The following is a 24,465-nucleotide window of genomic DNA, read 5'->3' as shown; positions in this document are numbered from 1 at the left end:
TTTCGGGCAGAGTCCAATTCTCGTTTCCCTCTACTCTCCACTATGTACTTAGAGGCTTCCAACCCTGCAAAGTATACTTCTCAGAATACATACCCTACATACAAAAACAGGCCAGAGCCCATAATGATACAAAGGGACATGCAAATTCTTACTGCCATCTACAATGAGGCATATAGAACAACTAACGAGCACAACTGACAACTAGCACCAGAAGTCTCCCATAAGTGCCAGGAACTAAAATAGACACGACCCCTTTTTTATTCTACAATCATCATGATGTTACATCTAAGCAGGTGCCAAGGGTAGGATATTATTTGAGGTTACGTACAAAAGTATTCATAATGTTGGTGCTCATGGTTGGTGCTGTGCTCATGTCTGTCACAGTCACAGACATGAGCACGTTTGCAGGTTGGCTATTTATTTGCACAAATCAACCTGTTTAGAAACAGGGAAACCATTTCCCCTCGACATCTATGGTCCATTTCATTTGGGGAGAAAGTAAATATTATGTGCTTGCTCAAACACAGGACAGGCACTGGTTATTCCAGGACTTTCTTTGGCTAAGGTGGCTGTGTGACAGTAACATCGCCACTCCCCTTCATTGGTAGTGATTTGGTCAAAATCCTCGTTGATGTTCTTTAATGTTGCCTTTGACATGTATGTTGTTGGTGAAATGGTGTCCCTGAATATGTATTAACATGTTGTTCTGGGAAGCTAGGCCTGTGATGTTATGTCAATTATGTTGCCCAGCAGTAACAGAAACATAATTAAAATGGCCAAGGTCACTAGTCTTTTTGTCAGCCAGATTGCGCAAGAACTACCAGGCAGATTTACATGAAACATTATGGAAGGGTGCAGCATGGAGGGACAACTTGTGTCTTTTCGGAGCAAATCACAAGTTGGATCCACAAATGATGTTTCACTTCTGTTAACACTAGAGATGGGGCAGCTGGCCTTGGGAGAAGTCTGCTCTCCCAGAGGGACCATTTAGTCTATGATCATTTTGTCAACCACTGTGGTAAGCTTCAAGGATATTCCGACACTACTTTCTCCCTTTGTTCTTGGGCTACCTGGTTTCATTTGGAGTGGAGTGTTGGGGAGGTGGTATCCTGCAGGAGCTCCTTTTAATGGTAAATATGGTAGGCTCTATCAATCCTGTGACAGTTCTACCACCTGAAACCAGATTCAGAAATGCCCCTTAAGGCCTACACTCAAATAACTCTCCAATTTACACTTTCAGTCTGAAACGAAATCGGTGAAGAGGAAATGGGTTTTACACTGTGGTCAAACAGCTAAAGTGTTGATTGAGTATTACAGTGAACTATATAATAGCAGTCATGTCTATAAGAAGCTAAAATACAAAAAGGGATGACAAAGAGAGATGTAGAGATACAACTAGAGGAATATTAAAATAACAAACAGTCATGATTGGAGTATTATTAATATCGTCTAATTTTATCCGCCTTGTGCTACATTAAGGTTAACTGTAGGCATTCACTGTAAAAACAGACTGGTTCCTCTTTTCCCATGTGACTTGCAACCCATCCTAACACAGAATCCACGTTTGAGAAAACTGCATTTCGCCATATTAAACTTGAAGGTATGGTATCAAGCCTTACCTTCACTGAAGGGGCAGCAAGCACAAAAAAAAACAGATTACCCCATCTACAACTAGATGTCAACCGGAAGACAACCTGGCTACAAGAAAAAGGAGAAGAATGCGTAGGCCTATATGCTAGGGGGGCAATTAGGGCCTAACATACATTTCTTAACAGTATGCCTATATACTGGAATGTACTGTTGACGCCTCTATGAAAAATTGAATTAAAACTTGAGTACAACAACATTCTTGTTGATATTGTTGGCTTTCCGTTTTCGTGCACGAGCACAGAAGTCTTTTTTCAGCGTCAACCTGTAGTGTACCAACACAGAGAGACCTTTGTAACTACTCCCTCTAGTGGCAGCTATCGAAACAACAGGCGCATCCTCTACAAAGCGCCAGTGTTCCGACCGTTTGGTGGACATTTAGGATTAGAGGTTGGACTTAAGTTCTCAGACTTTCAAGAACTCGTGGCACTTTTTCTACTGGGGAATGTTTTACTTTACATGAGAGTACAGAAAATAAATCGAAACACACGTAATTTGAAGATGTATTGAAGCACTATGATGCAACTCAAAATAGCCTCTGGCTATTTGCACCGTCCCATTGTCCAAAATGAATAGTTGTTGACGAGGGATTCGAAACCTGAGTTCACTGATCAATTCAGATCATTTTTTAGATATGGCCAAACATAGATTTTAGACTATTACTGTAAAACGGTTAAAGTTTAAGGGGGGGGGGGACTCTGATTATGCCTAGCCTAATGTGTTCTGACTCTACATTAAACCACAAATCACACGTCCAAAGCCTATGCAGGGATGGCACTCCGAGCACAGGGTTCAGAAAATAGAGGGAGGAGAGAGAGGTGGAGGGAGAAAGAACTGTAGTCTACTTGCAGATACACTTAGCCCTCAGTTCACTGTGGGCCAGGGCAGGAGTGGCAGAAGGCCGGTGTGCGGTGTAGGTCCGACGTCTAGCTGTCTCCCGACCATGCTTTTCTAAGTGCGTGTGTGCCAGCACTCCCTCTCGTGGGTACCGCGGAGAAAGCAAGCCTGTGTGCTCACCCAGGGCCCGGGGGTCCTGCTGGACTGAACACAGTACCAACCTACTGGCCCACAAGGGGGACTCCGGTGACTACCTACTATAGGCTTTTCGGAGCGATGCTGTTTTTTTTTTTTTATCAACAGGAATCAAACACGTTTGTGATTGTGGAGTAAAGTATGGCACATTTGGACTTAATTTTAACTAACTTTGAAATATAGTAGCCTCCTAAGGCTGGGACAAAATATTGTCAAGCTAAAGTAATGAAAGTTTTTTTTTAATGGGAAACAGACACTAACAGCGTGCAATATGATGAAAATAAGTAAAACCAGTTTCAAATTACAACAAATTCAAACTCCAGGATATCACATAACCTAAATGAAAAAAAAAAAACATGACAAAAGAATACTGTATTAAAATCTTTACTCAGACATGATACATCAAACAGAAACAGTTTCAGAATTAATGACAAAAGAGAAATCATTTCTTTTTCACGTTCTTCCCCCAAAACACACAAAAATATTCAATCATTTCCACATTTATGCTGGAGTCAGAGAGAGATATACGAAGTGGACAAAAGGAAAAAAAAAAGAGAGAAACAGAAAAAAGAAGCGACTCTCCCACTGGACATAAGGGTTCTTGCCATGTTTAATACTCCTGGAGACACACGGATGTGAAAGCACAGGTAGTGGAAGCCGCCAGACAGACAAAGAAGCAGTGTCGTTTTTTTCCTTTCTTAATTTTATTTTTGTGTGGGAGACAAAAGAGAAGGAAAATTGCTATGCCTAAAGTAAAACCAAACAAAAAGATAACAAATAGTACTTTTTTTCTTATTCGATTAACATTAAACTATCAACACCTGCTCAAGTGTCCGTCTTACCCTATGCAAATAAGGTGTATCGATCTTTGCCTCTGAAACGATAAATCACGCCCAATAAGGGGTTGGGCTCTCCTGCCCCACCCCTTCTCAAGTTCATTCCTGGCGAGGGGTCACTCTTTAGAGGTGTGGCTCTTGTGGTGCACCTCTAGGTTCTGAATAGAATCATTCATATTCACAATTTTCTTCTCTTTTTTCATTTTTTTTTTAAAAGATAAGAGTCCAACACACTCTGGCACAGTGCACCCCATCGCTGTGTACACGTAAACACACTCTTTAAGGTTTTTTTTTTTTGTGACAGACACAGTCAAGACAAGTAAGGTCCCAGCCACCACCTAAAACTCTACACCTTGGCATAGGTGGTGCGGGGATCCACAATGTCGTGCATATTCTCACAGGCCAGGGGGGCCTAACTCTTCTGGCATTCTGCAGAGGAGCAGAAAATAAAAGAAAGACATACAAACAAAACAGAAAACAAAAAAAAAGCACCCAGGGTATTTGGAAGAGAGGGCACCGGTTGGAGCTCTCCTCCACCTGAATCTCCATGACCCCCCTCTCTCTCTGCTTTATGGAGCTTCACATCTATGAAGAGGGGAGGGGGAGGGGGTGGGGATGGGGTGGGTGTGACTGCTCAGCTGTGCAGCCAGGCCCACAGATACAAGCAAGCTTAAGGTTTGTCCCTTCCCTTCCCTCCCTCCCTCAAAGTTTGCATCATCTGTTTTGGCAGTGTTGTTGTCCTGTAAGGTGGAAAGAGAGTTGGGGAGGAAAGACACAAACAAAACTAGTGGGAATTTTTGTTCGTTGCTATTGGGTGCTCCAGCTCTACAAATAAGCATTGCGTCACATTAACCAGCTAGGCGTTTTTGACCGATCTTTTTTTTCTTTTCTTTTCGAAGCATGATTAAAAACATATAAATATAGACACGTGTGCATGGAAAAGGGTGTGAGGCTGGATGGTAAGTCTCTGTGCATAGACCTCAAGCTCGGGCACGCCTAGCAGTCCTCGACAGCGCAACATCACCCACTGCAGCAGGGGGCGCCACAATCGAACAGCTGCTGCAACTCAGACAAGGTCTGAGCTGACGTCATCAACCTGTGGGCATCTTCTCTTCCCATGCTCTACCCAAATGAACACCAACCATCCTGCCCCGCTGCCACTCCCAAATACCTATGCTCAACACAAGTCGTTCAATTTGCCAAAGGGCCTGGTTCCACACAGATAAAAGCCCACCAATTGCTGAGATAAAATTTTGTAAAAAAAATCTCGTGACTGAGTACCCACTGGTAAAAAAAAAAAGAAAATGAAACCAAACAAACGACATACAAATATCACAAAATAAAAGCCTTGCCCAATTAAGGGAACTTCCTCTGTAACATCAGATTGATTTGGAGGGAGGCTCCCAATCACACATACTGAGTAATGATGGATCGATCCAGTTTACTGTGACAACGGGAAAGGACATCGGTTTCAGGACCTCTGTCCCACTGAACGGCAGGATGTCAAACCAGCTCCAAACACAACTATGAACCAAAGACTTTCATCACCTATAATAACCAGCAGTGTGCCTTATAACAGTGGGGAAGCTTTCTCAGCGACAGAGAATTCCTGGAACACAGACCATGCAGAATTGACTTGGAACATCAGGTAAGTCCAAATATTCACGCAGGAGATGCAATAGGAAGTTGTTGCCGACCCCCTTATACATTCACAACCTAAAAACTCAACCACACACCACCACAACTGCTTCTTTTCACCTGTCAATTACAGCAATCGCATCCAGAAGCACAGGGGGCTTTTACCTTTAAAACTGCAAATCACCAACCTAGCCAGTTCATGTGATGGAATCTGCCTCCTGCATTCAATACCTAAAAGACCTCGCCACACCCCCTTCCAGTGATAAGATATATGCCTTTAAATATTTCTGCTCAGTAGAAGTTGCAATTACAATGAAGACAGCCTGAGACTGACTGTTTACTTGCATACAATATGAAAGTGTGACTGTGTTTGTGTGTGAGGAATTGTAACGGACATGTGTGCCTGCTTGAACTTGTTTCTGGAATTAGCACCAAAGTAACCCCATGGCCAACCCGTTTCATCTATCAATACTCCTCTTAAAGTATCACAGATTTTGATGCATCTTTGATTCATGTAAATACAACCGTCTTTCAGTGATCTATCTGGTGCACTAAAAAAGTGAATAAAAGATCACAATATAAGCACCAGCACTCCACGATGGGTCTAAACTCAGCAAGGGAGACAACTAAATTGTCTGAGCTGGTCTACAACTATCATCTTTATATAATTCAACCACTTATAAACATGAACCTCAAAACCTACAGTCTATTGGGACGTGTGTGTGCGGTGAACAACTGTGTCTTCATTTGTTTGCATAAATTGTGTGCACCATTATGCACGTGAGTATCATCTACTCCTACCGAATGCATAGACAGTCGTTGCTGCTGATCGTGCCTTAACTGATGGGACGAGCTTCAAGAAACCACCCGATCCAGATGTGATTACAACGGAAACCACGGCTGACGTAACGGAAAGATACTCCACCGGCCACTATTCTACAGGCCAGAGTATGGAGCGAAGTTGATTCTCAGGATAGGCTGGCTATGCTACAAGGTGAGGGGCAGCAAGCTGTCGTAGAACTAACCGGTCACAGCACTAACATGGGGTCAAACGTGGGGCCACTCAACAGTAGTGCACCGGTAGGAATGGAATGTATGTCAAGCAACCAAATGTGTCCTGCAATAGAACACCATCCAACATGGCTGCTAGACTGCACTGTCTTGGAAGAGAGACTCAGAATTTGTCCTGAACCGACAAAATTTACACCGCCATTTTAGCATGCAGACAAGGATGTGTCCACATGTGAGGAGGTTGGTTCCTCTTCAGTTTGTGATGCAACAGTAACATCTTCACAGAGGAACTCTCTCTCTCTCTCTCTCTCTCTCTCTTCGCCAGGAGTTAAAAGAGAACCAAGTGATGTGACGCATCACAGAAACATGGAAGAGATGCTGGATGTTTGGGGATTACAGTGTCAAAGGTCAAGGTTTTCTGCGATACATATCTCTCCTGGATGTTAAAGTTAAGAAGTCCAGAACTGTGTATTGAGTACATAACTGTTGGTGGTGGTGAGAACTGATAAACGTGTGTGGAGAACAGCACATGATCATGGGAGAAAAAGCTTGCATATGGTGCGAAAAAAGAAAAATGGCTCTCGGTAACAAGGCTCAATTAAAAATGAAAAAGAAACAAACAAAATAAAAAACAAAACACAGAACAAGATTTGTCCCGCCCCATCCATGCGTAGACATGAAGCAAACTCATGTCCAGCCTTTAAAAAAAAGAAAAAAAGAAAATCCTTAACAGCACACCATGTCCAAATAGTCAAAGTCAAAAACCTTAGCTTTGCGTTTTGTTCGGGGCCAACCAAAGCGCAACCCTGATTTTTTTTTCACTGCCTTTAAAAACAGGTTTCGCCTCATTTCATGAGTACAGTACTTAGAAAATATTCATTCAAAGTTAAAGCCTGAACATTGCATGTACGCAGCGGTCACGTTCTGGTCACGTCCAGATTCGATAGCGGCCAGGTCGGGCCAGTCAGCGTCAGATGTACCCCGGCCAATAGGAGTTCAGAGGAGAGGTCAAGCAATCGTCCAATGCAAATTTATTCCCCCCTGAGAGCAGGGCTTCGGGGGGTTTTAACCCAAAAGTCCAACAAACCGTCCAGAAAGGAAAGAAAAAGAAGGAAACTGAGCATAATTTTTGTATGCTTATGTAACACACAGAAGCTACAGAGGGCTGGATTTATCCAGCGATTTCCTCAGGAGGCTCTCAAACAGTAATCTAAAGGTAAAAGGAAAAAAATAAGCAAAGTTTGTGGTGTACTTGGAACTATAGGTACATTCTTAAAAAAAAAAAAAGGTTTCTGTGTGTATTAACTTCACATACTATTTCAGTTCAGGAGGAAACAAAAGTGATTTTTTTTGTCTGCTTTTTTTTCTTTTTTCGACAGTGTTGGGTCTTTCTCTGGGGCAATACCAACTTAGGGAGAAAAGGAGAGAGAGAGACGGATGACAGAGGGATGCAGACGGGGAAAGACAGAAGAGAAAGAGGAGCGGAGTAGGATGTGAGCGGAACTCTTTTAACCAGCGGCCTCGGTGAGGTCCACAGGCGGGCAGGGTGCCGGGTAGCCCTGGTGAGAAGGTGGATGAAGCCGGACAGGGTCAGGCCGGTTTAGGTGAGCTGATGCGGAGCCTCCAGCATCTCCATCAGGAAGGTGTCGATGGGGGTGTCACCAATCAGTTTGAAGAAGAACAGGTGTTCCAGACACTTCAGACCAATGGAGCGCAACGCTGGCAGTCGGAGGAGGAGCTTAGCAAACCTGAGGGAGGGGGTAGGGGGCTTTCTTTAGTCTGACAAATTAACCGTGAGATAGGCAAAGTATTCAGTGAGTCAGTGTAAAGTGCACCAACTCGGTGTCTCTGGAAATTTGTGTTTGTGTGCTTCAGGTCAGGTAAGTATGATGATGATTGTAGCAATGTAACAATTAACATGAGAAGAGAGGCTTAAAAACACACCTCAAATTTAAAATCTTGATTAAATGACAAAAACAAAATTCTATACTGAGATTCAGGAAGCATTTCAATTTCTCTAAAACACCAACTGGTCCAAAACAGATCTCGATTGTATTACCTATTCTAACATGATGCCGTACATATCAGTAGAAGCAGTAATTCTGTTATGCAACACAGAAGCTGCTGGGTGGGTGTGAGGTCCTTACCTGCCCTGCTGCTCAGGGTATCTCTGTTTACAGTAGGCCTCCAGGGACGCATAGACTTTCTCTCTCAGCAACTCTACTTCACTGGGGCTGGACAAGCCTTTTGCATCTGAGTACACACACACACACACGTAGAAACATTTGTAAGAACTCAGTGGAATGGTTTAAATGTGATTATAAGAGGATACAGATAGCAGAAACCTGCATTCTCACCTCTTAATGTTAGCTATCAAAAGTCCCAATTTTACACAAATACACAAAATTCTTGGCAAACTAATGAGAAAAGCAAGAGCAAGTTATGGTCTAAAACATAACAAGCTGTCTTCATGGTATGGTTCTCATTTGTACAAAATGTGTTCTGTCTCCAACATATTCACATCATCACATATAACTCAAATATAACATTGATAAGACTAAACATCAGATGGATGGGAGGGGGGTGCGGCACCTGGGTTGAAGAGGATGATGGCGCGCAGGCAGCCCAGCTCAGTCTTGTCCATCTGCATGTCACGCATCTTACTCACCAGCTCCGTGAGCACCCTGCAGCGCCGACCAGGAGAGGAGAGGAGAGAGAGAGGGAGGGAGAGAGAGATAGAGGGAGAGAGGGAAAGAGAGGGAGGGAGGGAGAGAGAGAGAGAGAGAGAGAGAGAGGGAGGGACAGAGAGGGAAAGAGGGGAGTGAGGAGAGGAGGTCAGGGTTAGTGGGACATCATCTTTCACCAGCGACACTTTTAACACATTCCATTCAGCCAAGGAAAGAAGATTGCTCACTTTTTTTTAAATCATATTTATTTACCTGTTTTTTCTAACTCATTTAACCCTGCCCTAAGCAATTTTACAACCAAAATTAAGTATATTGTACTTAAATAAGTAAGTAAATATAAAGTAAAGGGAAGCAATAAAGCAGACTCAATTATGCATGTGAAATAAACAACCATATCTGACCACCACTTACACTCCTTTGGTATCCATCAGCATCAACAGAAAAACCTCAAAACCCCAGAACAGAATATTCACAACCTCACTCAGCTGACAATCTTGGAAATCACATACATCCAAATAGGAATAAACCTACTATACTGGGAAAGGAAAATCTTATAGTTTCAATTAATTACACCCCATGCATTTTGTGACACTCTACCAGAAGAAAAAGTACATATCGTTCCACTGGCACTGTAAGAATGCTGTCTCATTTGACAAGAAAAATACAGTAAACTGCCATATTAACCACAGACCTCTAAAGTTTGCCTACCAAAAGCACCCAAGCTGCCATGTTTGCCCATATGAGGAAATCCAGATCTCCTTATATAGACAAAGATGGTACCTAGATCTCCGTATATGGTCAAAGATGGCACATTTTGGGTCTTTTTGTAGACAAAAGGTCTGCATGATCTACAAAGGTCTTATGAGGTCTTATGTCTCTATGTAACCATTATCTGTGAATGTCCATGTTTCAAAGGATAGTGAGCCTGCTAACTCCTGGCTTTAGCGAACACATCGCTGACATGGCAGGGACACATAGCGGAAAATACACACACGTAGACACAGAGAAAACATCCCTATACCTCAGAAAAAACAGGCTCTGTCACCATAACATCACTCTGGGTCAAGAAAAGGCTGTGCTGTTTGTGTCGTCGTACGGTGTTGTGACATTACCTGTCGAATATGGCCCGAACCTCAGCATTGTGCGCATTCTCCCTGTGTGTTCAATCACAATGTGTTATTACAATGCCATTACACAGTTACATTGTTATTACAATGGTTGCCAGTAGATTCAGATTCAGACTCCCTGTGCACTTTTTTAGGTTATCTTTTTTTGGAGGCCTGATTGTAAGGAGTAACAAGCTACAGGCTCTTGTTTATAGTGGGGGGTGGGGGGGGGAGGACATAAAAGCACAAAGCATGTTGGAATGATTCACCTTCTGGAGGGTGGAGCAGGCCTTAGACGGGACATTGTTTAACAATCACCCTCAGAGAGATCTGATTTGCCTCTACACAAATAGCACACACAACTATGGATGCTTCAAATCGGAAGGGAACTACGAATTTGCACAGTTTACAAACATTTTAAAATCAAGGCATTGATCATCGGGACCTGAAGGCAATACTGTTAATGGGGGAAGTAATGTTCCCTCCAGAATGTAACATGGAGACTTGATTAAGTTGCTGAAAGTGACAAAGTCTCAGGTCAGGGTTGCTGGAATAGGACATGAAGAGCTTTTATAGCAGCATTTTAATCCAATCAGCACAATGGGTTAAAGGTCATTTGAGAAAGCATGAGCCAATGAGAGCATAGCAGGAAGCAGAGGCATGATAGGTGAGAGGACAAACATCCATCAAGAGCAAATCAGTAAGGAGCTGAACTTGAGATTACAATCTGGTGTTTTAGGTCAAATTGCCTACTTTTTTTTTATTGTTTTGCGCTAAAATACTGTACAGGAGCATGTGAAAAATGTATGAGTTAAAAAATGTGCAAACATCAACATCACAATGAGACTGACTGAAAACTGTCTCTGGAAACAACAGCCTGCAACCAGTTATTCCCAGACTTGGTTGGGTGGGAAATGGAGTCTTGCAACCAACCCCACAGTGATAATGATCTTTAGTCATGAATAACAATGTAATTGCTGTGTAATAAACAGCGAATTAACACTTAGTGATTATCCCGTGGGCAGTAACAGACACCATCAGTATTGGCACCTGTCTATACGAGGAGGACTATGACATTTGGAATGAGTGTGAGAGGATTTGCCTGCCTGACGCCTGACCAGTGTGTGTGTGTGTGTGTGTGTAAGAGAGTCTCTGTTTTGTGTATGCATGTTTGTGGGTGAGGACAGCATTAGTTGCCTGTATTCTGACATGCATTGAGAGTCTACCATTACACAGAGAGAGCTGCAATGGCATAAGCCTCAGCCCAGATGGAGACCCAGACACAAGCCTGCAGAGCCTGTTGGCAGAGGACCTCTTTCGTCATCCAACCCCGCCCACCAACTCGCCCTCCCATCCACCCCATCCAGATCCCAAAGCCCTTTCGTCCGTCAGCACCTTCAGGTGGTGGAGAGAGGTATGACATCACCGCACTCAGACAATACAACTCAAATTGCACAACAGATAATGGCATCATAAATTAAGGTTTGTGCTTTTCAGTGATTTAGGTCTCTACCTAATCAATCTCTTTTACATAAAAAACATTTTTTTATGATACTGCAGCATGTTATTTTCTGCAGTCTAGAAATTCAACACATATCTTTACTATAGAGTCTTCTTTTGCAATTATCCACTTAATTATTTAACTAAATAAAAACAAAAATACAGTATAGGTCTCAAATTGGTGTAGTAAAACCAAGCTGCTAAGGCTGGTGTTTCTATGTGCCTGTGTGAGTATAATCAAAGATGATAATTAGTGTTTATGTGTGTGTGTATGTGTGTGTGTGTGAGTGCGTGTCTGTGTGTGTTACCTGTCAAAGATGGCCCCTACGCCAGCGCTGTGGGCACTGTTCCTGTGCACGTGGAGGCCTGTGGCCAGCAGGATGCCGTCCTTCACAGTGATGGAACGGTGAGAGAAGGAGGCAATCAGGAGCTCGTTCCAACCTGATGGAGAGGAGATAGAGACAAGACAGAGCAAGAGAGAGAGAGAGAGAGAGAGAGAGAGAGAGAAAGAGGAAAAAGGGTGAGAAACATGCAGAGACAGATGGGTGTAACAGACAGGAAATGAGGCGCTCAAACAATGGCACTGATGAGATCGGAGACAATGAGCAATAGGCTTGTTTGAATTGATGTAGCCACCTGCAGCCGTCTTAAGCTGACTGCTTAACGTGATTATCTCTGAGATTCTGATACGTTTTTAATCCGGCATTGTGCATACGTCATGTAATCAGCTACAGACCGCTGCAGGCAGCTACATCAAGTGGAATCAGCCTATTATCAGTGTTGGAGGAATCTGCAATACAAACACACAAGGGGCTTCCGCAGTTCAGTGCACGGACATTCACACTGCAGCGGTGGAGTTTGTGCTTAATGGGCGCCATCTTGTGTTGCTCTGCTCCTCTGCACAATCTGAAACCAGCCACTTACTATGGGCCTAAGGCAACACATCTTACTTTAGCAGACCTGATATACCCTCTGATAAGATACAACCACTCTACAGCTCCCTGAAAACTCCAAGATTTCCCTTTGTCTAAAGGCTAGGCAATGGTTGTACTTCTAGATTGAAGGACAAATTAGAAGGCAACTGGCTAAACACATTAAACAGAAAAAACTGTGGTTACTGGTAAAGTATTCACCTTATTCCGCGCGCATACATGGGGGCGCTAGCTTTGCCCACATTGTCTCCGAACTTCCGTTTGAGCAGTAGCATCCATTGCGATACATTGAGATAGCAGAGCTCTATCGAGATGAAGGGCATCATATGTTATGCGTCATCCTAAAGTTAGGAACGTTTATTTAGGATTTTGGTGACTTAAGACATTTCTGTTATACACCTTTCCTATCTGAAGTTAGGAAAACACAGACTTTGGAGCGGCTGTTCTGTAATGACTTTCTAAACTAGTTACCATAGTTACCAAACAGATACGGATTTGCGAGTTTCTCCATACGATACAGCGGCCACTGACGCATATCGTCTACCCACTCCATAGGGGTGAATAGCCTTGGGTAGCGAAGTACAATTGCAAATCTGACCTCCTGATGGCATTTGTCGTTTTCCTCCCAAGATAGCCTCTCTATCCTCTTCTGCTGTGTTATCCCAATGAAGCTAACTAGACGTAGCTAACCGACCGGAAGTTTAAAGACAATGTGGAATTTAAAAAAATGGGCGGGGCTGAATAAGGTGAATATCCAAGCAAAGAAATCTATATCTAAATGACCAAATGGTTTCCAGGATGTATGTAAACAATGAGTGGCCATACCAGCGCGCAGCAGGATGACCTGGTCGTCCAGGGCCAGTTCAGAGAAGTGGGGGATCCTCTTGGCCCACTCCACCAGCGTGAAGAGCTGCTTGTCAGCCGCCTGGCAGATGTTGGTGACGGGGTCGTTGGGCTAAAGAAAGAGGAAAGGTCACAGATGAAAACTTGTCCAAAATAGTTTTCGACAAGCTTTATCTAAAATCTAGTAGAGAGCAAAGACAAAAAAGTGACTGAATGTGAAGCAATAAAAGGCTGCTTAATATGGGCTAGTCAATTAAATATCTTGGTGCAAAGAGCATGAGACAATGGAAAACATGGCATACATGGCCATAGTGCACAATGCAAACCCTACTTAAACTATCAACTTCCAAAGTGACGCAACACCATATTACAAGAAGGTACGTGAGATATGTGATATGAGGTGCATGCATTTACACACACACAAAAACATGCACACACACACACACACACACACACACACACACACACACACTTACAGAGCTTCCCCCGGAGCTCCCATCGGCGTGCAGTTCAGTCTTCTGTTCGACGGCCATCTCGGCATCCAGAATCTTCTCCACGGGCATCTCCTCGTTGGCAGCGGTGGTGGACTCCACGTCGCCTTCCCGCTCCTTGTTTCTCTGTCGCTCCTCTTGAACGGCTGCAGCGCACCATGGAGAGCAGGAGCAATGGAGAGAGCAAGAAGGCGGGAAAAAAGAGCGATAGAAAAAAGAAAACGCAAAGAAATGGAAGCGAGTGAAAGTGCCAGGAGGGGGAAGGAAAAGAAAGGGGGGTTTGAAGTGTTGAGAGAGAGAGAGAAAGAAAGAAAGTGAGAGGGAGGGACAGTGAAGAAGAAGGGAATGACAGGGATAACGAGGGAATGGAGCGGCAAAACAAATAGAATAGAGAAAAAGACGAGAAAGGCCAGAGAACGAGAGAGAAACAACACAGAGAGAGAGAGAAAAAAATACAAATACGTGTGCCTCCTGGTTAGTTCTTGACACACTTGAGCATGCCTCTTAAACTACCACTGCAGTACAAATGAGCAGAAATGGAACAGGGCCACTCAAGTGAGCATTTACAGATGTAGCCATTTTTTAGACTTAAACTGAAATAATTTTGTCAAAGCTAAAGTCATCTTAAGAACATCAGGCAATAGTATGGGTTATCTTGAGAAATGTATTCATCCACTACATGTGGTCCATTTCTGAACATCAGTTATGAACTAATGGCTTTCTACTATCTACATACATATCCCTTATCTCTCTCACTGACACACAAAAACATATCAAAGCCCACAGCACGTCTGAACACACACACACACACACACACACACACACACGCACACACACACTGAACACTCACGCCCACCCAAACGCACACACTCACGCACACGCACACGCACACACCCTCCCCTCCCCCCCTTTCTCCTTACATCGCTGTCGTTCATCTTGGACCACTACAGAAGGAGAGGGAGGGAGAGAGAGAGAACGGGAGGAAACAAAAGAGGGAGAGAGGAGGGAAAGGGGTTAGTGTTTACAAGGCTCTCCCTCCCTCTCTCCACTCCTTACCTCACTTATTCTACCAGTTCCCTTTACTGCTTAGCAAACACTAGACACCTTAAACCCCCCCACACAGAAAGCAGTAGATTTTAAAACGTTACACTACAGAAAACAGCAAACAGTTACCTACCAACGCCATAGGGGCATGCACAGAGTGTCCTTCAGGGGTGGGGCCTCAGTCTTATTCCAGGTGAAGTGGATCACCGAAAATGCAAGCAAATGCATTTGTTTCTACCAGATGAGCGCATACATTAACGGCAGCTCAAAAGGGCCCTTCTGCTTCGTCAGGACATGGGGCAAAGAACGCCACATATGGAGGAGTCTATCTGTGCACGACCCTACAGCCTTCTAATCAAATTTAACTGCTAGCATTTATCTTTAAAAGTCATTAAGTATAGTCATGTACACGTCTTTTAGCTTTACGGTACCGTTTAGTCCTCAGAATGACTATGATTAGAGTCGGCAGTACAGAAAAAGGCAAGTCCTTTCACTACATTACTGAGGAGTTAAGTGACAGAGGCCATTGCAGGAAACGGTCAATGGCATACAAACAAGAGAAACACCGCAACAGTGAGGTGTGCCCGCTCTCTTTCTCTCCTCCCTCTGAACACAATGGCTGGAGGGAGTGTGTCCATGTACATGTGTGACTGCAAGAGGAACTCGTACCATGTTTCCCCCCCCCCCCCCATATGAAAGTAAAGCTTGTAAATGAGTGCACATGACTCCGAATCTGTTCTGTAGTAGTTTTGTTGATGGTGTTTTATGTCTGGGTGTGTTTCGTCTGTTTGAAGTTAATTTATTCTCTTCTTCAAACAGATGTGAACTAGCCTCTAGCATGTGCAAATTTGGATCGCAACCAGGGGAAGCGTTCCACATTCCCCACTAGGAATCATACTGTTTTATATAATCTGAGAGAAACAAACCATCTTTGGTATGTAGACCGTCTCCTCTGTCTCTGTCTATTGACAGTGACTCACTACTGATCTTCCCTTTTCTTTAAACAACAGCCTTTGTGATGTTTTGTGTGAGAGTGCAAGTAAGGTGAGGTGTATCCAGGCAGATGAATAGTGTCTGGCTTAGAGGCAACACACACAGCTCCAGTTCTTTCACCTGATCAATGTGAGTGTGAAAGTGTGTTTGTGTCTGTGTGTGTGTGTGTGTGTTTGTGTGTGCCGGGCAAACCTACCTTCTCTCTTCATGCCCATGGCCAGGCACTTCTGGTAGCGGCAGTACTGGCAGCGATTGCGCTGGCGCTTGTCCACCATGCAGTCCTTGTTGTCGCGGCAGGTGTAGCTCAGGTCTTTCCTCACCGTGCGCTTGAAGAAGCCTTTGCAGCCCTCACAGCTGTACACACCATAGTGTTTACCTGGGGAGAGAGAGAGAAAGAGAGAGAGAAAGAGAGAGAGAGAGAAAGAGAGAGAGAGAGAGAGAGAAAGAGGGAGCAAAGAAAAAGAGAAGTAGAAGAAGGACAGACAGTTATGAAGGGAGAGAGGAAATGAGAAAAACATAAAAAGGAAAATACCATAGGGGAAGGAAAGGCAAAAGTAAAATAAATCAAAAACACACAAAATAAGTGACAGAATAAAGCAGGTAATTAAGTAGGTCATGTCAGAAAAACAAACTAGAGGGTGGTGAAGCACAGCACGCACGCACGCACACACGCACGCACACACACGCACACACACACACACACACACACACACACACACACACACACACACACACACACACACACACACACACACACACACACACACACACACACACACACACACACACACACACACACACACACACACACACACACACACACACACACACACACACACACACACACACACACACACACACACACACACACACACACACACACACACACACACACACACACACACACACACACACACACACACACACACACACACACACACACACACACACACACACACACACACACACACACACACACACACACACACACACACACACACAGCAGGGGCTCACCGGAGGAGCGGTCACCGCAGATGGCGCACAGGCGCTTCTGGGACATCATTGGCCCCCCGGGGCTGTTGGCCGACAGAGCCTTAAGGCCGAAGGGGGGCTTTACATCGTCTGAGCTGCTGACCGCGTGCAGGCCCGACATGGACACCGTGGAGTTGATCTGGGGGGAAAGACGGAGAACAGAAGGGAAGAGGGGGTGGGGGAGGGGTGGGGGAAAAAACACAGAAATGGAGAAAGATGATTAGGGGAGAAAGAAAGGGAGGAAGGGGGGAGAAAGAAAGGGTGGAAGAAAGAGAATAAAAAAGATGAAGATTTGGGTTGGGAGAGAAGACAATGGGAAATGTTAGCAAATAACAAGGACACAATAACAAATAATCAATCAAACACAGCATGTTGCTTAAGACATGTGGCTACCATTCACATCACTGTGTCAAATCATAGATAATTGATTTAAAGGGCCATCATGCAATCTGATTGGGAAGTAGGGCAGTTATTGAGGCAAGCAGGAGTAAATTCATTAACCACTTCTTTCACTCAATCATTATTATTGTTCTTCAGTTCATTGGTGCAGAGAACAGTCCAGGACTCTGCAGAAGCAAACATCTGATTACAAACGGTGCAGTGTCATCCATCACCCCGTTAAAGCAGGTTAAGTCTCAATAATTCTACGATTTCCTGATTGGTTTACGAGGTTAGAGAAGGCAGCCATTGCAAAGACAGACGGAGAGACAGAGTGAGAGAGAGAGAGAGAGAAAGAGCGAGAGAGAAACTATCTCACCTCTGAACTTCTTGTATAGATACTCATCTGTGAACGCAGAAAGAAAAGGATGAGGTGGAAGGCAGAGAAAGAGGAAGAGAGGAAGTAGTGGGGTGGGGCAGGGCAACTTACAGACACCTACATACACTGGATTAAGTTTATAGTGAGCTACTGTAGATATTATTTAGCCTTTAATCTCCTCTACAAGACCTTTCTTGAAGACACTAAGTCTTGGGGTGGGGGAAACTACAAGAGGTCAAGGAAACATTCTGTGCATGTTATTTACAGTGCATTCAGAAAGTATTCAGGACATCTTTAGTAGTGTTAAGGCCAGTGCACCCTGACTACATCCCTGATAAGAACATGATCTAGTGTTCAACACAAGTGATCACCTTGGAGACACATGCTAAACACAGTGATGCGTCGTGGCAGTCCATTTGTGATCTGATCATTCAAAATGCATTTCAAAAAATGCAAAAGTAAAAAATGTAAAAAGGGTCAAAAATGATCAGAAATGGGTAGCATTTGAGCTAATTTTCAAGTGACAAAGCTAACAGTCTGCATATTTACACCAGTCGAATGTTTCAGTTTTTCCCTCTTAATAAATTTGTAAAAAAAAAAATCTAAATCCTGATTTCACTTTGCCATTATGGTTTAATTCAAACGGCTTCAGAATAAGGCTGCAATGTGTCAACATGTGAATAAGTGAGGGCGTCTGAAAACCCTCTGAATGCACTGTACCCGTATACTTCACATGAACCAATCAGTGTGTGTGTGTGTGTGTGTGTGTGTGTGTGTTTGTATGTGTGTATGTGTTTGTCTGTGTGTTTGTGTGTGTGTGTGACAACACATATATTACAGGGCTGTATCATCTCTGACTATCATCACGTGCAATGTCTGAGTGGAGCTAAAATTCTGAAATGTGACCTATTCATATTAGTTTAGATGTTAAAAATTAACAGTTTCTGAGGGAAACCTGAAGTCACTTCTACAAAACTTTGGAACTCTCAAGGCTTACTTTAAACAAACAACATGTAACAGAGATGTCAACAAGATATTAACATCTTGAAAAGTTCTAATTCCTAATAGTTTGGTAAATCCTTACGAAGAATGTGTAGTTTGACAAAGCTTTGCCCACATTTCTACACATTTCTACACGCAAAACTGGGACACAGCCAACCTTTTCATCGCCCTTGCCTTCGGGCCAAATGTTGACGGTAAATAAAGTTATTTATTTTGAGTTCGCCGTTTCGGAAGAGTTTCTCCGAAAGTGATTGTGTCAATATTGGGACGGCACAGAGAACGTTAAACTCAAATAACACTTGTAACCTCTTTGAATATGATGCACAATAACACTTCACTCAACAACTGGTTACATCTGACCTTTCCTATTCAATAGCCTGTAAATCAATTACTCAATTAAGGATTGAATCACAGCACTGCTATTCTGCCTCCAAAAAAAAACATGCATACATACATGATTCCCTCTTGCTGCCTTGCTACAGAGAATGCTATTAACAAATGAAGTAGGTCAAGCATCATAGTTACTGTTCTTATGCTATGGATAGTTAGGAAATAAAATATACTGCTTAAGAGACATCCATTTATGTGGTAGTTGACATTGATAAAACCTTAAGACTAAATGCATGCAATTCGGGCTTTTTATCTTACATTGCCACAAACTAGTTATACAGGCAACTTCTTTTTCCCCTTGTGACTTGCATCTAGTGAACTGATCCATCAGGATATTTGTCCACATGTATTGTGTGTTTTCCGTGCAACTACATTCAAATGTGTATTGTAGAGGTGCAGAGAGGCAGAGAAATACACTAGCCAGTCAGCGAACACTGCTGTAATGGTGCTCCATCATCCATAAATATCCGGGTCAAAGAATAGGGAAGATGGTGGCCCTCAGTGTCTAAGGACGCACGCATAACATGAGCTAACACGCTGTCAAAACACACTCCATCAACAGTCAAGCAGTAATTTACTAAGACAGTACATGGGCCCTTGATGGGTAAAGTGCAAGTGATATTTGTCCTTATGATCTTAGGAGATTTTGCCTAGGCCTAGTTATTAAATTAGCCTCTGTTGGATTTCGCACTTAAATTGAGACTGAAAATATATGAAATTACCTCTTATATTGGTTACTCTCTAGTTTTGAATTACTTTTTAAAGGATGCACTAGCCTTCCATTTGCATAACACTGGTAGTTTCCCTCAAAGTTCCCACTACCAGAACCTGTCATACCTCAACAGGCCTATCACCATCAGACAACCATGGTTGGGTATAAAGAGAGACATTCCCAATTGAGTCAAGGGATTAACACCCTATGTCAAGACCAGAGTTGGCCCTGTATTTCTAACCTTGGACTCTCAGGGTAAAAGGGTGCCATGAGGTTGCTGCAATACATTCCAGAGGCGTGAGAGGGAGCATGTGACAGTCCTCAAGGACGAGCATGAATGAATAGACTGAAACCACTGAAATAGTGTTCTCCTGAATTAAGGAATGTTTTAGGATACAACAATGCACTTTTTTTTTTAAATATCTTTTAAGTAACTTTAGAAGTAAAATATCTAAAGTTACTTTTACTAGGCAACAGGGCTTGAAAGAGGAATAAGAAGTCTTTACATTTTCTTTTGCCTTACTACTAGCAGTGACAGCTCTTGGCAATAGATCTTATGTCCTTCGAGCCAACAGATTTTGGAGATGTCAGAAAATATTAATAAAATGTTGGCATTAACACAGGTTTATATAAAATAAATACCTCAGGTCTATATTGAATCTGATGCAAACAAGTTTAGACAACACAAACACTGCCAAACTAGTATGGAGCACACACTGATTGGCCTCTCATTATAAAATTGCACTGTTCTTGTAAAAAAAGAGAGTACCTGTCTCAATTTAATTGGCAGTCAAGGTGAGAAAAGATTTAAAACAGATTGCTGTTCTAAAAGGGGGGATCTATGAGAATGGGAGAACTGACACTGAGTGGTATGGAGAGAGGAAAGGGAGCGATGGTGCGCATAGAGACGAGACTCACCTGTGGGCTACTGATGGGACCATAGCCAACGGAGGGTGTGCCTGGGAGGCAGGGCGAGCCCATGGAGGAGCTGATGACTGAGAAGGGCGAGCCCATGCTGCTTATAGGGCTGTTCACCGCGGAGGTGATGGGCGGCAGAGACGTCATGGAAGCAGCCGAGGGACCCAATGGGGGCGAGCGTTGTCCAGGGGGCGGAGACGACACAGATGAGCTGTCAGGGCTGCGGGAATCTGAAGTGGGCAGAGAGAGAGAGACAGGGAGCAGGGGGAGGGGCGGGGGAATGTTGAGCAAAGAGGGCAAGACAGATGAGGGCAAAGGGGGAAAAGCAGAGAAGGAAGGAAAGACCAGAGAGAAGAGTGGAGAGGGAGGGGAGGAAAGAGGAATATGCAAACGGATGAACCATGATGAAAAGTACCATGAACAAGGTACAGAACACAACAGAGAAAACAACAGGAACACGGTAGACAAATGCACTCACCAGAAGAACTATTGGTTATATAACCTCAAAGGTTCTAGCAGCTCAGGCACCTTTGATTCATCATTAAGAGAGTAACAAACATCTAACAAATATGCCTACATTTAGCAAACTATCTACACTTCCACTGTGCTGCTGCGCAGAGCAATGTGGAACAGTGTGCTACAACCAGAGAGGGTTAAAGCGGATCTTTGCTATAACTGAAAACATTGATGCACATGCACAAAGCACTTTCATAGTAAGAGTAACAACAACAATGATATTTTTGACAGAGGAGATAATACAAATGTCAGTGATAAACCCATCATAAATCATCAGACTAGTCATATGAATAGGGTTTTGTGAGATGTTTAGATTATGATGCCTTATGAGGACAGGTCTAGTCAGATTGTCTTTGCCAAAAACGTTAGCATGACAGCAAAAAAACGCCCAGTGGGATTCGATTTGAAGGTAAATCACTATTGCAAAAGTTAGCCATCCAGCCAGCTATGACTGTTGCAGCAGTCATTCAGACGGTGTACTTTGATTAGAGTAAAGTTATTAATGCTGAGTATTTAGATAGATAGATAGATACTTTATTGATCCCCAAGGGGAAATTCAAGATTTCTGATTCGGTCTTCAATGGTGTCATATAACCCCTTCGTGTTATACCTAATGCAATATATTCATGATTACGGCGTCTGGGTGAAAACTGCATCACCATCACAATGGACTGTTCTTTGATAAACTAAGGCCGTAAAAACCTAAATCTCTTTGAAGTTTGGCAATAAACCTTGCAGACTGGTCTTTTATGGGTGCTCAATGTTAACAAACTTCTCAACTTTTGATAAGCAAGGCTATCATGGGAGGTTTGGTCACCACAATTTGGTTTAAAAAGGTTTACAACTGAGCACAGAAAGAAAAACACATAGGCTAGGTAAGATAACCTAAGTTATCTTAACACTGGCGAGAAAGATCTGCAGGAATCGGAGATTAACGTTAACGTTACCACGTTCGCTAAATTATTTAGCTGGCACAACTACTAAACCAGATAAAATGATGGATCATCCAGATGTATAAAAACCTGGACAAACACCGAACATTTCACTACAGATGTATTCATGTTTTAACCTTAAAAACACCTTACCTCTACTGTCGCCCATGACGAACTCCGATATCGCAGGCAGCTTTCTTACTTGTTGGGAGCCCAACTGACGTGCTTCTTGCCCTCCCAAGCACTTAACTCAAGACCGCGGACTTAGGCCCGGGCCGCTGGGGTCTGCTCAATCAGCAATCCAACTAAAATTTGATAAAATATGGAAAAATATGTGAGCTATTTTTGAACCGCGTAATATTAAACCATAGCACTACAATAAAAATCCATAAAATGCGTTCATTATTCCCGTAGTAAAATAATAAGCAAAAAATAATATCGAGCAAATGTTATTGTGCTGTACACTTCGCCAAAGGCTTGCCAGCTAACTAGGCTATTGCTAGCATGCTAATACTTTAGTGTTGACGTTAGCTCAGTTCGCGACAAATAAATGTTGTCCTCCATCTATAAAGCCAGGTAAACAGACACAGCATATGTAATTTAAACCTCGACAAACCCACTACTCGCTTGGCTTTTGACTATAATGTAAAGCAGGTAACGATATTTAATTTTAGGCCTGAGCTAGGAAGGTGATTAACGTTAGTAAAAGCAAGAGCCCTATCTAGGCGGTTAGCTAGCTAGCATAGCAAGCAAGAGACAACAACAGACGGAAATATCGCACTCGCAAGGAACTCGTTAGCCACACAGAATAAACCGTTTTAAATACAAGAATTAACATTATGTGCCGCCATTGAAAAGGCACCTACTAATATATTGACGTTATATTCCCAATGCTACAGTCTAGGTCCAAATTATGAAATGTAAGGCTACAAATATTCCTTTCCCACCTCCTCTATGACCCCAGCGCTTACTTCGTCGTCAATCCTTCCTCTCTGTAAAGGAAACTGTATTTACATGAGGTGCTTTAGAAACTGACGACATCTTGGCTCCCACAGAGAGGCACTGTGGAGCCAAAATGAATGAATAACCACAAATGTCTAAAAGTCTGGCTTAGACCTATGCATTTTCTTGAGGGGTTTTGCACCAATAAGCCATGTAGCCAATTGTCGCCAATAGTCGTTTGAGCGGGGAGTATTATTATGGGGGTATAACTTGTGAGGAAATAAAGGCACAATAAATTCAGGGGATGGGTATGTCCATGCATTAATAATGGCTATGGATGTAGCTGGATCATGTTAAACGCTTCAATCAGTGTTTCCCATACAGTGACTTATTTGTGGCGGCCCACCACAATATCAACACTGACCACCACACAATGATTTTCCAGGTTGTACTGAAATGTGCTTAAATCTGGTTAGCATCATAAGCACACTGTGCTAATTGTTAAAAACTGTTGCATTCAAGTTAATTCTGCAAACCAACCACCACAAATGGAATTCAATTCTGTGGGAAACACTACTTCAATAATATACATAAATATATATTAGTAGTATCTGGAATCTCCCTATAGAAATTAAGTCCTGTCCCACCATCAGTAGTTTTAAATCAAATTTAAAGACCCATCTATTTTCTTTGGCCTATAATGTCCATTAATTTCTCCCCTTGTTTTTTTTTTTTTTAATCTTATTTCCATTTCTTTTCTGCATTATATTAACTGGCATCTAACTTTACTGTACATCTTTCTTTAGGCATATAGTAGTAGTAGTTTCCGTAACCATGTTTGTTTTTAATCTACAATCATAATCTGTTTATTATTATTATTTTTATCATTTATGTCATTATTTGTCATTTATGTCATTATTTTTGTTTTTATTACTGTATTTATTTTATTTCTGAGCACCTTGGGTCAATTACATTGCGTTTAAGTGTGCTATATAAATAAATGACATGACTTGACTATACAGAGGTAAACAAACAAACAAACAAACAAAGGCACTTGTGGAATTCTACAAGGATGTAGAATTATTCAGCAACAGTCATACACATTTACATTAGTTTAGCCTACACTTTGGCAACAACATTGTGTTAATAATAGGCTTAGGATATACTCAGCAAGAAAATCATGGTGTTTACTTGTTAGTGTACTTTGGAGCTTATCCACTCTAGGGACTGTTGCTGCCATCATCAGGTCAAGACATGCAGTGGTCGAATGAGAGGACCATACATTAATTAAGGCAAGTATTCTACACTTCCTGAGGTGTGTCTTTCTAGGCAACTATCACCTTCAGATTAAAGTTGACAGATGGGTGACAGGCTGACAGAAGCATGTTTATTTTCATTTGGAAAAAAAAGCATTAAACAACATGTGGTTCTTTTCCATATTTGGACACAATGGCGTGTAGTTCAGTATTCAGTGCAATACCAAGCTCTCTTTGTTGAAATGGTG

At 42.7% G+C, this 24,465-nt stretch overlaps 1 protein-coding gene across 4 annotated transcripts; it reads right to left on the bottom strand.

Annotated features, from left to right (window-relative positions):
* Positions 1–3,047: 3,047 nt before the first annotated feature.
* On the bottom strand, positions 3,048–23,008 carry rxrba (retinoid x receptor, beta a). Of its 4 annotated transcripts, none has more exons than XM_076302057.1 (14): positions 22,967–23,008; positions 22,173–22,324; positions 20,572–20,801; positions 17,550–17,576; positions 16,775–16,931; positions 15,957–16,136; positions 14,644–14,667; positions 13,709–13,869; positions 13,215–13,344; positions 11,766–11,898; positions 9,964–10,005; positions 8,757–8,848; positions 8,312–8,417; positions 3,048–7,912 (listed from the first exon to the last, which is right to left on the bottom strand). In XM_076302057.1, exons 2-14 carry the CDS (start codon positions 22,186–22,188, stop codon positions 7,765–7,767), a joined length of 1,446 nt encoding a protein of 481 aa, XP_076158172.1. In that variant the 5' UTR covers positions 22,189–22,324; positions 22,967–23,008; the 3' UTR covers positions 3,048–7,764. The 4 variants fall into 4 exon arrangements, with proteins under 4 accessions (XP_076158172.1, XP_076158173.1, XP_076158175.1 ...); XM_076302058.1 differs by lacking the exon at positions 22,967–23,008 and adding an exon at positions 22,886–22,966; XM_076302060.1 differs by lacking the exon at positions 9,964–10,005.
* Positions 23,009–24,465: the final 1,457 nt, after the last annotated feature.

This window comes from Alosa pseudoharengus, unplaced genomic scaffold (genome assembly GCF_046254945.1).
Source record: "Alosa pseudoharengus isolate Yale_2024_CS ecotype anadromous, Long Island Sound unplaced genomic scaffold, YU_APseudo_1.1 YU_APseudo_1.1_scf_23, whole genome shotgun sequence".
NCBI classification, from domain to species: domain Eukaryota; kingdom Metazoa; phylum Chordata; class Actinopteri; order Clupeiformes; family Clupeidae; genus Alosa; species Alosa pseudoharengus.
This window is presented reverse-complemented; position numbering and strand designations above follow the sequence as displayed.